At 42.4% G+C, this 14,329-nt stretch overlaps 1 protein-coding gene and 1 non-coding gene across 3 annotated transcripts; both read left to right on the top strand.

The window, feature by feature from the left end:
- The first annotated feature begins 5,639 nt into the window (after window positions 1-5,639).
- On the top strand, window positions 5,640-12,990 carry ddx54 (DEAD (Asp-Glu-Ala-Asp) box polypeptide 54). Of its 2 annotated transcripts, none has more exons than XM_034602927.1 (20): window positions 5,640-5,945; window positions 6,235-6,361; window positions 7,091-7,161; window positions 7,258-7,446; window positions 7,671-7,720; window positions 7,808-7,849; window positions 7,939-8,034; window positions 8,138-8,259; window positions 8,398-8,459; window positions 8,801-8,932; window positions 9,018-9,228; window positions 9,334-9,465; window positions 9,568-9,789; window positions 9,869-9,942; window positions 10,031-10,240; window positions 10,831-10,979; window positions 11,067-11,180; window positions 11,308-11,418; window positions 11,536-11,627; window positions 12,314-12,990. In XM_034602927.1, exons 1-20 carry the CDS (start codon window positions 5,826-5,828, stop codon window positions 12,607-12,609), a joined length of 2,622 nt encoding a protein of 873 aa, XP_034458818.1. In that variant the 5' UTR covers window positions 5,640-5,825; the 3' UTR covers window positions 12,610-12,990. The 2 variants fall into 2 exon arrangements, with proteins under 2 accessions (XP_034458818.1, XP_034458817.1); XM_034602926.1 differs by having other exon boundaries at window positions 5,675-5,945; window positions 11,536-11,631; window positions 12,312-12,990.
- trnac-gca lies at window positions 6,088-6,159 on the top strand. Its single transcript has one exon. It is a non-coding gene; the product is annotated as a tRNA-Cys (tRNA).
- Window positions 12,991-14,329: the final 1,339 nt, after the last annotated feature.

Here is a 14,329-nt window from a genome sequence, read left to right as displayed (position 1 = left end):
AATTAAATGGACACAGATAGGATGGAAGAATATTTAACTGCTACCCCCATTTAAAGGCTCAGCTTTACAAACCATCAGCTCAATAATCTCTTAATTTAAACATTCCCCTCAATCTCCGAGGCTTAGAGGCCGCATCTGTTACACACTCAGACACACAGGCACACACACACACACACACACACACACACACACACACACACACACACACACACACACACACACACACACACACACACACTCTCTCTGCTGGAGAACGATTTTACAAAAATCCAACCTGAGTCATGCTGACATCTGTTTCCCTAATGACATTCATTTAGTGCCCATTTATACTCGGACTGCTTTGTGAATGAGCGTATTTGTGCACCGACTCAAAACCACGTCACTGACACCAGTCACAGCACTGATGTTTGAGAAGTGTCTGTAAATTCCCTGTATCTCAGAACAAAGCTGAGCCTCATGAGTCCATTTATGTTTGTCACTGATAGATCTTAATAGTCATTGTACTTGGACTCTCAGGGGACTTGTAAGATGTGGGGGATGTTATATAGCCAAGGCTCCCCAGGGGGAAATTAAAACCTGCTGCCCCATTTTCTCTCATATTAGTCGACAGTGAGCCATTCAAAGCTCCGTCTCATGCTATAATAAGCAACATCAGAAAACAAATTGCCTGAACTTCATCTTTGTGGATTTTGAAGCACTGGTTCAGGAGCATGTTTCCGTGGCGAGGGCTTGACATACAGCTTTGGGGGGAAAACTGAGAGTCAAGACAACGCTGCCAGGAGCTTTGGAGGCCGACCTGACTGCACACTGATGCCAACCCCCTGTTTATTTGGATGCCAAGTCGAAAACGCCACAACAGCCCTCCTGTCGCTGCCTGCCTCGTATCCTAATCCCCAGGGTTTATCACTGAAATCACCTTTGAGAACAAAAGCGGATCCTATAGGTGGGTTTGTTGCACCTATTTCCCACGTGTTAACCCAGCATCCCTCTCAGCTCGCCCCCAACAGATTTGGCTCCCGGCCACAGCTGCCAGCCTCTGTGAGGGACTATGAATGGCATTAGCTCCAGGCTGTTGCCATGGTGTGGACTTATTTACTGTACATCAGCCCACTGACTTCAAACAGCGCTGCACATGTTTTGCCTGCCATATTAGTGTCAGTGTTATCATCCGAAGGACACATTTCCACTGGGTGGTTTGACAAAATTAAAACTGTCGTTGTAAAAACACCTGAAAGCGACACATTTACCAATATCAAACAGGCATTAGCATTCCTTATTAGCGTGAATGCTACTAGCCCCCCTACCCCAACAACCCCCCCTGTAGATAGATCTAAATAGATGTAGATATATAGATGTACTTTATTTTTGTAACACTTCTGAATATATTATATTTTTAAAGTTTCAGAAACTTCTTCTGGGATTTTTCACTCAAACTGTTCAGTTTGAATTTAATGTATATCTACATTCAACTTGTACATTTAAAAAAAATTAAGCTTTTTCTGCATTTTTTGAACGTTATCATGTTTGTTCCTTTGATGTATGTCACTGCAGGTCACCATGGCAACCCCCCGCCCCCTCCTGCTTCCTATAGCTTAGAATCTAACTACGGACTTCAAAGGTCTGTTTGGCTTTAATCTCTTAGATTAAAGGCATTAAAGGCAAACAGACCTTTGAAGTCTGTCATTACTTAACCGTCAGTTTTCACTCAGTTTTCACTCAGTTTTCTTCTGACTACTTGGCTCGTTGCACTTGAATCGCTTCTTTCACCGGAACTCGTTTCTTTGGATTTGCATTGAAGACAACTACGATTTATTTGAATCACCATGATGCCAAAACAAAAGCAAAGCGTGGAATTAACTTCCAAGTCAGCTGCTCGTGTGCTGGAAGAGAGGAGGAAGATGTTCCGGATGCACAGTGACAGGGAGGCAGTTGTGTTCTTGGAGACTTCCGCCTCCTTAAAGAAGCCAAGAAGCCCACCTGATCTGAGGGCTGAGCAGAGGCGACGCCCTCCATCCGAGCCCGTGGTCTTCCTCCACGCTGCCTCCTACGAGGATCAGCCGCAGGTGGACATCGCCTTTGGCTTTCCATCCATCCAGAGGACCGAGAAGACAGAGGAGGAAGCTCCAGCTGCCTCTGAAGAAGCTGTGATGAAGGAGCAGGTCCAGCCTGAGGAGTCCGTCAGCTGTGTCACTGAAAACTTTCAAGCTTTCATGACGGAGCTGAGTGACGAGAAGATGGACATTGAGGAGACCCTGCAGGAAACGGTTGAGCTCATCTTTGAGAGGGCCGTGCAGAGACCACACTCTGCTGCAGTCTTCGCTGAGCTGTGCCAACACCTCTCAACAGTAAGTGATGCATCTCTGACTGGAAGCTACTTTTATCCTGTTTCTTACTTAGTTGAGCAGCTTGTCTTTTTTTGCAGGTTGTAACATTAATTTAAAACTTTGACAAACAAGCTATCTAGTAATGGATTCTCAAATAAGACTTAATAAGAATATACATTTGTTCATAAGGTAAGAAAGGACAATTTAAAATAATGATTTGTGTTAATCAAAAACAAGATATTTAATGAATACGTAGAATATTAAATGATGAAATAAGTTGATTTCAAAGATATAGCAAAGAAACACTCTAACATGCATGAAATAACAGGTCATTTTAGACCCATGTTGTGCATTAGAAGGGTTGAGATACAAAAAGGATTTTGATTCAAAAAGTAAGAAAGGAAGAATTTAAATAAGGATTTGTGATGATAAAAACAAGTAAATTGAAGAATACCGGAAATACTGAATGACGAAATTAATTTACTGCAAAGATATAAATAATAAAAACTGAGTGGGGTCACTTTTGACCCACGTTGTGTTAATCAAATTATGACTTCATTTAGAGTTGAGGATAAAAATCAGCACACATTGATCACTATTGACTGCATTTGGTGTTTGCTGTATAAAGTGATTCTTTCCTAAGTATGTCAGTTGCATTTGTGTTAATATTTCCTTATGGTTTTCTCCTCTTCAGGTGGAAGTCCAATCCTTAACCGACTGGTCGGCCAACTTCTCCTTCAGGTCTCTGCTTGTCAAACACTGCCAGGCAGAGTACAGGAAGAACTTTGACAGGGAGGACATTTCTCAGAAGGGGGGGTCTTGCCTGGAGCCAGTCAGGGACGTGAGGGTGATTGATCGGCTGAGAGAAGAGCGAAACAACGCCAGACCCTCCTGTCGCTCCCTCAATACCATCAGGTTTATTGGAGAGCTGTTCATATCAAAGGTTCTGGCTGAGAAAGCAATGTACAGCTGCATCAGGAGGCTGCTGCAAAACGGAGACGGGCCGTCTCTTGAGAGCCTCTGTGAGCTCCTCCAGCTCATCCAGCAGGACCTGGAGGTGGTCACGTCCAGGGAGGTGATGGACTCCTTCTATAACCAGCTGGAGTTCATTGCAGAGGAAGGGAAGAGGGCACCAAGGCTCTCCCTTTTGTTGATGGACACAGTGGACGCAAGGAAGATAGCAGGCTCCACTCCCCACTAACATTTCAATGAAAACACATGTGGGAAATATAACTTTACATTTCCCCTTTTCCCGAGAATCAATGAAAAGAAAATAGATGTTGATATATAGATGTACTTGTTTTTTTGTAACACTTCTGAATATATTGTATTTTCAAAGTTTCACTGTTCAGTTTTTTAAAAAGGTTTAGGCTGATGTCATGTTGATGTTGATACACACATTGAGTGTCTTTTCATACTGGAGCTCAACAAATGATGATTGATTTTTTATGTCAAAAACTGAAAGAAGTAATAATCTAGTACTGGCTGTGTAATCATCTAATATTGCAATTTTTGGATTTTATAATGGGTGTCTATCTGAGGATTCTGTATAATGTACACTGGATGACATCGTACCCTGAGAAATGTCTGTACTCAGTTTGAGATTTTTACAATGTTGTTGACTAATGAATAAAATGTTTAAATTTAATTTGGGTGTTCTTATGTCTTGCATGCAGCTGCTCTCACATTTCAATTAAAACATATGTGGGAAATATAACTTATACATTTCCCCTTTTCCCAAGAATCAATGAAAAGCACAGATGACTGGAGAGTTTCTGGGACAACATTTGACAGAAGTACTTATCCTGAACTGAACATCAAATCTAAATGAGAATTCAGTAAAAAAAACTAAACATATTTGATCTCATATTTGATCTCCTTACAGCTGGTTGTGTAAGACTAGTTTCACTTCAAGCTGTGAGGATATTCAATATAAGCCTCTGGAGAGTGATATTTATGAATGGACAAAAAGCTTGGTTTTATTATATCATCAGCAACAGCATGATATCATTTGACAAGGACAGACAAACTGCAGCTTTGAGTTGAGTAACACTATTTTAAACCAATCCTTAAGATATTTCAGTGCATGTGTAATAAAGACTGCATCCGAGGTCAGACTCCTAAAATTAGCACAGTATCGTCTGCTGAAACTCAGAGACTCTGTCTGTGAGCTTATGTTTGTGCACTGGACTAAAAATCTGTTTTTTGGGAGACAATCTCGCAGCATATTTCAGGATTCCAGTAGCTTAAGTGTGACAGTTGTTGCATGGATGGGTGGGCCTGGCCTGCCAAAATGTCCTATGCACTCATTTCAAGAAAAGTTATGCAACAGGCAGAACTGCACTGATTGTCTTCCTTGGCCCCATGAGTTTTTTGAGTTATGTAAATATATAGTCATCCCAACATAGGCATAAAAAAAAGGCATATTACAACAATGCTTTTAGGATTTACTCTCATTTGTACGTGTATAAAGAATATGTTTATTGCTTCATGAGTTTCCAGATAATAAGATAGATGGACGAATAACTGAGATTATTCCCGAAAAATGAGCAACTGAGAATCTATAATTTGAAATTGCAGGACAGTGTGACACTGGGTCCGCACAATACTGTCAGTGTCAGCTTTAATTATGAGCATGCGATTCTTCTGTTCTCTTGCCATATCATGCACCACAGACATGGAGGCTGTGAATGAATAAATAAAAGAATAATATTAATACGAAAAGAAGTTGGGGAGACAAATTCAAAGTAATCGAGGTACTTTAGATTTTAATGGAGTTTTTAAAAAGGCATTTTACTGATTTCCTAGGCAATAATCATATTTAGGGCTCTGATTTCAAGCAGAATCATTTGTTTCAAATGAGTCAAAGAGAAAATGATCATTGGCGTGAAACACAAATTCTGAATGTTTTCAAATCTATCCGTAGAAATGCTGACACAGTATAGAAAACTGGGGAAGAGGTGTCAGACCTTTGAACAATCTGTGTTTGAATTCTCCCTCATAAATCACGTGAAAAACTTTCATTAGAATTCAATGTATACAATAACTATTCTCTGGTCCCATCTGTGCAATAAATGATTAAATGTAAATTAAAGACATTTACAGATGCACGTCTCCATTCTAATACAAATGTTGCTATTAACAGAAATTACACAAGTTTGACATACAGGTTTGTCGTCTTTGTAATTTGATGAAGTTATTTTCTTAATTTCCAGGTGTTTTTTCTATTCGTATGTGTTTTCTTATTTGCACATGCGTTCAGCTCTCTCGGCCACCGTAACCATGTAATCCCACCCCGGAGCAGCAGGTGTCGGTGTGGAGCATCAGACAACACCGTGGCAGCCTCGCACTAAAACGGAAGCAAGAATCCTCTCACACGTGCATCCAACATGTCCGACCTCCGTGTTGTGACTTGAGACGCTACGAGCCGAGATTTCTTTACTTCACTGCCCGCAAGTTAAAGTTGTCGAGCGACGGTCGAAGGAGCGTTAAAGCTTCAACATGGCGCAGAGGAAGAAGAAGCTGACGAAGAAGAGGAGACACCCGTTCAATAAGGACACGGAGGCGGACTCGGACAACGGAGACTTCCAGCTGGCTGCTGAAGTCAAAGACGATGATTCCGTAAGAACAGGAACTCAGACACAGTTAAATAAGTTGCTGCGCCTCATAATCATCATGTTTGAGATGCGAACTACTTATGTTGTCATTCATCAAGATCGGGTTTCTGTGTTAGATCAGCAATAGACGTGTTGTTTCGCCAGTTGGGGGTATAGCTCAGTGGTAGAGCATTTGACTGCAGATCAAGAGGTCTCCGGTTCAAATCCGGATGCCCCCTTTTTCATTTGATCTTTCTTGATTTGTATATAGTTATTTTTTTAACGCCGTTGTGCTTATTTATTTGATCTCACAGCCGGGGAAGAAGCTGCTGAGGTTCCCTGCCTCAGCCGACTGTCTGTCCGATGTGGAGCCGGACACCAGGCTGATGGTCAGGGCCCAGAACAAGAAGAAGAAGAAGTCTGGAGGCTTTCAGTCCATGGGTAAGAGCCAGTGGAGAGTTTCCACACTAGGACGCACGTACACTGGTTTCTCCCAGTATCGGAAGTTCAGACATGCTCTGAACTCTGGATGATCTCCTGAAGTTATCAGCAGGGGGCTGTGTGTGAGAACGCAAATGTACGAGTCAGAGGCTCCGGACAATCTCTGGATTTTCTCCTGTCAGCCCCTTAGTGGTGGAGCAGCCGGGTGCCACAGACAGAGGCAGGAAGTGGCATTTTAACTCTGCTGCGTAGATCATGTGATCATGTTTACAGCAGACATCTTTTCATCTGTCGCGTGTTAGAAGCGTCATCAACACCCCCAGGGGATACCCCGCTGTTTTCTCACATGGTCTTGTCCTAGATTTCTACGGAATAAAGTCCGTAGAAACTGCGGAACGTCTCACCCGGACATTTGCGTTCACACATACACCTCCTCTGGAGAAAATACGTCTAGTGAATGTCTGCGAGCAGCTTCAGATTCAAGGGCCTTTGGTGATGTGGGTGGACACTGGTGTGGTTGTACTGTAAATAATAAAGCATGATCTCAGCGTTGGAATGTTTACACTATGTCCTGGCTCCTGTGAGCTGCGTCACCCCTCAACCTAAACGCTCCGGAGACTTTCATGTTGTTGTTAACACATGTAACCGGAGATTCTCCTGCTGCGTTCTTCAAATGTGAAAGGCAAACTCATGTAAAGTCTGATTTACTGTTATTTTATGTGTTTTCAGGTCTCAGTTACCCCGTTTACAAAGGGGTCATGAAGAAGGGTTACAAAGTCCCAACTCCCATCCAAAGAAAGGTATGTCAGAGTCTCTTCAGGATTCCTTCATCAAACAGCTCTTACAGCTAGACAGAGATTATTTAATTCCTTTTCCCTTTTTCTCCCCCACCTCAGACTGTCCCAGTGATTCTGGATGGCAAGGACATAGTAGCCATGGCCAGGACCGGCAGCGGTAAGACGGCCGCCTTTTTGGTTCCCATGTTCGAGAAGCTGAAGGCCCCTCAAGCTAAATCAGGAGCCAGAGCCCTCATCCTGACCCCCACCAGAGAGTTGGCCCTGCAGACCATGAAGTTCACAAAGGAGGTCAGGCTGAATGACGAGTTGCTTCTTGTGCTTGTTTGTTTAGGAGTTCACGGTGTCTGTTGTTTGTTTCGCAGATTAATTAAAGCAGATTCATTCACATTTGCAAATGGGTTTTCAGTTTTAAAAGGGAAGTGTCTATGGTCGCTCAACAGAATATGTGGCTCAGCTGATGAATAAATCCTAATCGACAAATTCATTAATGTGCATTGTCTTTGTTGTTGCAGTTGGGAAAATTCACTGGACTAAAGACCGCCTTGATCCTCGGTGGAGACAGGTACGTGACTCCTCCATCGTCTGGTGCTTTCAGTTTATGGTTTAAATCTTTAATGAGTGGACAGTAATCGTCTGTGCTCTTTTGCAGAATGGATGATCAGTTTGCTGCCCTTCATGAAAACCCTGACATGTGAGCATTTTCTCTTTTGTTAATGTTGTTTATCTTAAAATCCACGCATTATATCCCCAGAAATCCTGATCTCTGTCCTTTTACCGCAGAATCATCGGCACCCCCGGTCGTCTCATGCACGTCATCACGGAGATGAACCTGAAGTTGCACAGTATAGAGTACGTGGTGTTTGACGAAGCCGACAGGTGAGAGACGGAGCCGTGCATTTAGAGCTGACATATTTTCACAACACGGCTTGGATTCATTTCTCTGCATCTGTTAACGTGTCCGTGTTTCTCCTCCACTCAGGTTGTTTGAAATGGGTTTTTCAGAGCAGCTTTCGGAGATCATCCGCCGGCTGCCAGACACCAGACAAACGCTGCTGTTCTCTGCCACTCTGCCCAAACTGCTGGTGGAGTTCGCCAGAGCCGGTAAAATCAACTTTACATTCTTCATCCTGTTAACTCATCAGTTCGGTTTTTGCATGCATCCATTGTGATTGATGAGGGTTTTAAATCAGTTTTTGCGCGATGTCTTCATCTTCGTATTGATGTTCACAATTTTTCCAGGACTGACAGAACCAGTGCTAATTCGTTTGGACGTGGATTCTAAACTCAGCGACCAGATTAAGGTAAAAACTGTTTGGCTTATTAAACATGACAAAATGAGTGTGCAAATGATTCTGGATTTTTCTTCCCATAGAATCATGCTTTTATTTTTTAACTTAAAATAGGTAAACTTAATAGACATTGATTATATGAATCTGATTTTATTATCTGCAAAATTGTGCTATGAACATGTTTTTGGTATTTATTAACTGGAAAATGTAATGTTTTGTACGATTTTAGTGCATTTTAAAAAATCTATTTCAAACAGCTCATGTGACAGGGAGCTCCTTAGACTTATAGTGATCCTCACTTTGTATCTGTCCTACCCTTCCAAACGGTTTTAATTTCTCCTGTCTTTCCCCAGCTGTCATTTTTCCAAGTGCGTATGGACGATAAGCCGGCAATGCTGCTTCATATTCTCAGGAACGTAGTGAAGATTCACGAGCAGACGGTGATCTTTGTAGCCACCAAACACCACGTCGAGTACGTGAAGGAGGTGAGATGCAAACAGCAGAATAACTCAGATGAAAAAGCTTTTATGATTAAAAAAACGTTAACTTGTTTTTATTTTTGCTCTTTAGCTGCTTACTTCAGAAGGTTTGGACTGCGCCTACATCTACAGCGCCCTCGATCAGACCGCCAGAAAGATCAACATTGGGAAATTTGTGCATCGGAAAGCGATGGTGCTAATTGTGACGGACGTTGCCGCTCGTGGTATAGACATCCCCATGCTGGACAATGTCATCAACTACAACTTCCCCTCCAAGGCCAAGCTCTTCTTGCATAGAGTTGGTGAGTGGCTCATACATAGAATACATGTCCTGGTTTGTCCCTAATTTAATTCAGTGATCAGTCTGATATGACACATTCTAATCAGCCACTTGCTTTTCCCATCAGGCCGTGTGGGACGTGCGGGCCGCAGTGGCAGAACCTACAGTTTGATTTGTCCAGATGAGATGCCGTTTGTCTATGACCTTCACCTCTTCCTCGGAAGGCCTGTTGTGTTCGCCACACCTGAACACTCACCAGGTAAGCTTTGCCTGCCAGGAATGAATCTGCGTCTGCTCAGAAAATAGTAAAAGAACGTTTTATTCATCACTTTCTGCTGCTCAAACCTCCCCTCTCCTCCAGATGAAGACGGTGTGTTCGGCCGGGTCCCTCAGAGCATCCTGGACGACGAAGGCGCCCATCTCGTCACCACTCATGAAAACTCGCTGGACCTGCAGAACATGTTTCGTGTCTCAGAGAACGCCTACAAACAGTACATCAAGTCTCGACCTAGTCCCTCGCCAGAGTCCTTCAGGCGGGTCAAAAACACAGATCTGTCCTGCATGGCGGTCCATCCAATACTAGGTCAGTTTGAAGGAGGATGAACAGTGATGATGAAGCTGAGACAGGAGCTGGTAACAGCATTTCATTGATCTTGTTACAGGGTCAGGTATGGAGAAAATGGAACTCGAGCACCTTCAAATAGTCCATGCCATCAAAAGCTACAAATCCAAAGCGGTGAGTTACATCTGGCACAAATGTAGATGTTTGATTTCCTGCTTACTTGTCATAAAACCTAAAACAAAATCCTTTCATATTCTTCCAGACTATCTTTGAAATCAACTCCAGCAGTAAGACACAAGCCAGCGTGGTGATGCGGACCAAACGCTCCAAGGACATGCGGCTGGTGGACAAATTCAACAAACACAAAGAGGACGTGGCAGCAGAGAGTCGCCTGCATCAGCCCGTCAAACCGGCCCCTGCTGACGAAGATTACACACACAACACTGGCGAGGAGGAGGATGGCGCTCTGAATGTAAGAAATTAATATGATAAGAAGTGAGAAGTGCTAAAATATAAAGAGATGTAAAATAAGTTTTCATTTTTCTTCTAGTGTGTTGGTCATCCAGTTGAAGAATTGTCATTTAATGTGGTTGCACAGTCAAATTGGAAAAATTGGCACTAATCATCCATTCAATGCTAGACGACTTAGGGCTGCAACTAAATGTTTTTTAAAAAAAATCTATTTATCATGTAATCTGCAGTTTATTTACTCAATCAATTGTTTTTTAAATGTCAGAAATGCCCAAGTAGATATTTTTTAAATATCTTGTTTATCAAACCATGGATCCAGTGCCCCACAATATTCAATTTATTATCTCATGTAGGAAATAGAAACAAATCACAAATGAAATGGTATGATTAGTGATGTATTGAAATAATTTGTTATTTTCTGTCCTGGACAGTTTTTAAAACGGAAGAAAAAGTTTGTGCACAAACTTTGATAAGACAGCGCATCATTAACTCTCTGTCAACTATTGCAAATCCTCATTTTGTACACAGCTCTTCGAATGCCCACATTGTTTTTTTTTTTGGTATATATGTAATTATTCATGTCTCCACCAGGAGGTGTTCTCTGTTGTGGTAGGTGGCAAGAGAAAACGAGTGCAGGACGGGGAGGAAGGACAGTCAAAGGACAACAAAAGCAGTCAGAAGGGTAAAGACGAGGACTATTACATCCCCTACAGACCCAAAGACTTCAACTCTGAGAGAGGGTGAGGAAACAGTGCAGTTTTTAATACACGTGTAAAATCACACACGATTGAAATATATTAACTGTGACTCATGTTCTCTGGTCTTAGGTTAAGTCTTGGCACAGAGGGCACCGCTTTCGAGCAGCAGGCCTCCTCAGCCGTCCTGGACCTCATGGGAGATGATGGAGGCCAGTTAAACAAGAACAAACATATAATGAAATGGTGAGAATTTTAGATTCACTAGCTAACCCTTAATCCGTCTCTCCTCCTCCTCCTCCTCCTCTCTGACATCTTAATTCTTCCGATTCTTTCCCTTCAAACCATAACGTTGTCTCTCTGTCATTGGTAGGGATCGTAAGAGGAAGCGCTTCGTGAGCGACACAGGAAGGGAGGACCAGAAGAAGAAGCTCAAACTAGATGGCGGTCAGGTCATCAGGAACAAGAAGAACAAGAAGAACTTGTATCCTTCCAACCAAACGTCTTTCTGTACTTCTCTGTTACCGCCGCTGCTAGTCTCATGTTTCACTGTTTTTTAGCTGCATCGTGGACCGTTTGTCTGACCTTAACCTAATGACAGTTACGAGGAGTGGAAGACAAAGTACAAGGTGGATGATGGAGAATTCAGCTCAGTTGGAGAATCGGGAGGATCCGGAATGAGGCCAGGAGGAGGTAGAACTCACAACTTAAACACTGTAGAACTGATAAATTACACCTGATGAGAGTGAATACCACACTCACATCTGACTGGTTAAATACAAGGCTGCTGCTGGTTAGCTTAGCACAGAGACTGGAAACATGGGGGAACTGACTACAGCCTTACATTATGTCTTTGTTCCTTTTTTCTGGCCCTTGTGCTAAACTAAGCTAAGATTCAGTCATGACACTAGTATATGTTTCCTCATCTAATATATCTCTTACACCAAAATTAGCAGGTGAATGCAGATTTTTAAAAAAATCCCGGTTAAACCTGCTAAAAAGGCAATTGACTTGCCCCTGGTGAGTCAGGTTTGAACGAACCCATCATAAAACCTCTGTCTTGCCAATGTTGCAACCTGCATGATATGAAAAAAAACAACGTTATTACACATTATTCCCACGATGTAATAAACAATTAGACAAACATGGATGGCGTCATAACGTTGTGCTGTAAAAGATGCAGCATCAATGTCTAGACTGCCCAATAAAGAAGAAATAATTAGTGCTCTCACCCACGTGTCATGTTTCCATCGCTGCTGATCGAAGTTGGAGCTGCTCTGAGCCATTTTGAATCTAATCACCTGTAAGTTCTTTAATTTCTGTCATTGTAACAAGTTTTTTTCTCAATGCTTCTCTCTTCTGTGTCGTCTGTCTGTCAGGTCGTGGTCGCGGTCGTGGACGTGGACGTGGTGGTGGTGGACGTGGTGGTCATGGTCCTAGCTTCCAGAGCCCTGGGGGCCCACAGATGACGCCCGGTGGCCGCAGAGTGCGCTCCGAGCTCAAGACGCGTGAGGAGATTTTGAAGCAGCGTAAGAAAACGGAGAAGCAGCAGTTCCTGCAGAAGGGAGGGCTAAAGAAGCTCCGCTCCAGCAACAAGCAGTGGGCTGGAGAAGTTAAGAAGTCAGGGTTCGGACGGGGCGGTCAGAAGAAAGGCAAGATGAAGAAGAGAATGTGAGGAGGATAATCACGGGGGGGGGGATCCTGTGGGAGACTGATGATCAATGGCACGACGAGGGACCGACTGATGAAGACCAGATTTGTTCCCATCCCCCCCTCAAGATTTTCACGGTGCCTTGTATGATTGAGGATTGAAGGAGAAGAACTAAGGAAAGATTTTCCTGAGATGTTCTTCATCTTTTCTCCTCATCACTACCTGAACTCTGTATTTGTCACAGAGTGAAATTAAAAGAAGGATCCAATTAACTGGATTTTCGTCTTTTAAACGTGTTTGGCAGAATTATCTGCTTCAATGGTTTTGAGTACTAAAATTTGTCTATACACATTATCTAATGTCATAATACACATCTGAAAAAGACAATATCCTGTGTCATGTCTTCTTTTGCAGTCAGTGACATGTTGATCGAGTACATCTGGGAAATTACAAACGAGATATACAACTCAATTAGTGAGTTTATATCACACGGGGCACTGGGGTCTCTATATCTGATGTTCTTCAGATTTTGTGGCTGTAAATATGGTAGTTTTAGTTTTTGAAAACCATTATTATTTGCTGTTATGCTGTTGGTTCCTGCTGGTGTAAAGAGAACGTTCCCAGTTATTCATCTCTAAAAATTGTCTTATTGTCCATTTAAGTTTAAATTTTTTCTAAAAAGCCTTGAATCCACTGTTTGTGTAAAACATAGATGAAGGTGTTTGTACTCCATCATTAAGAATTACTGGTTAGAAATTGTGATTTAAAGGCACAATGCTGCGCTCCTGTGGTGGGAAAGTAGAACTGCAGCTGGATCACCCTCAGAACCACTTATTCAGGGATTGTTCACTTTTTCCAAACTATAAACCTTTGGACTGGCACGTTTTTATTGTTCTGCAGAAAATAATTGATACGTTTAAGTGCCAGGTTTCAGACTTAATTTGACTTGTTTCACCTCATGACCCTTTATTGTAGTTTCATTTCTGAATGTGCCGAAGAAAAACATCCTGAACAAATCAATGCACAACTGTCCAAATACTTTTGGCCTACACAGGATAACCGCATTTGTCTATAAAAGATAGTTGGACAGGATGGTCAGGATGAAGCTCATGTAAGTTTATATTATTATGAATCATGTTATTTTATTAAATTTATCTGTAAATCTAAATTTTACAAATCTTTAAATTGCTTTTTATATATTGTTCCCTCAGCAAATTGTTTTTAGTTTTATAGTCAAACGATATGCATTGAGATATACTGCAACTTTTTATTAAAATATACCGCAACTTCCTGAGATATACTGCAACTTTCTTTTAAAACTTTGTTTTTTGTATCGTGTGGCCACTATCACATTAGATTTGAGTTTTTCCTTCATCAATAAAACTTGTCCCCCATCTGAGAAGCATCACGTTCAACTGCTTTCTGTGTCTTCATGTCAAATCATCATGTTATTTATTCCTCGTAGGAGATGCAGCAGTCGATCATCCAGCCTGGAGGAATTCTTTTATATCTCCAGCTGCTGAGAAGGTGCAAAACAGGACCACATGCAGGGCGGCCTGAGAGGACAGGGCAGCACGACACCAGCGCAAGCGAGAGAGACAAGTAGCCCAGTGCATCTGCTTGTGGTTACACTGCCGACTGCTTTCTGATGATATGCGTCCAGGCTATCACAGGTTATTTATGGCTGTGGCTCCTCATGGGCCGAGGCTCTGCCGGGAAGATTTGTGGCTTCCAGTCGTCTGCG

Source organism: Hippoglossus hippoglossus, chromosome 12, assembly GCF_009819705.1.
Source record: "Hippoglossus hippoglossus isolate fHipHip1 chromosome 12, fHipHip1.pri, whole genome shotgun sequence".
NCBI classification, from domain to species: Eukaryota; Metazoa; Chordata; class Actinopteri; order Pleuronectiformes; family Pleuronectidae; genus Hippoglossus; species Hippoglossus hippoglossus.
The sequence above is the reverse complement of the archived record's forward strand: the minus strand, read 5'-3'. Positions and strand labels throughout refer to the sequence as shown.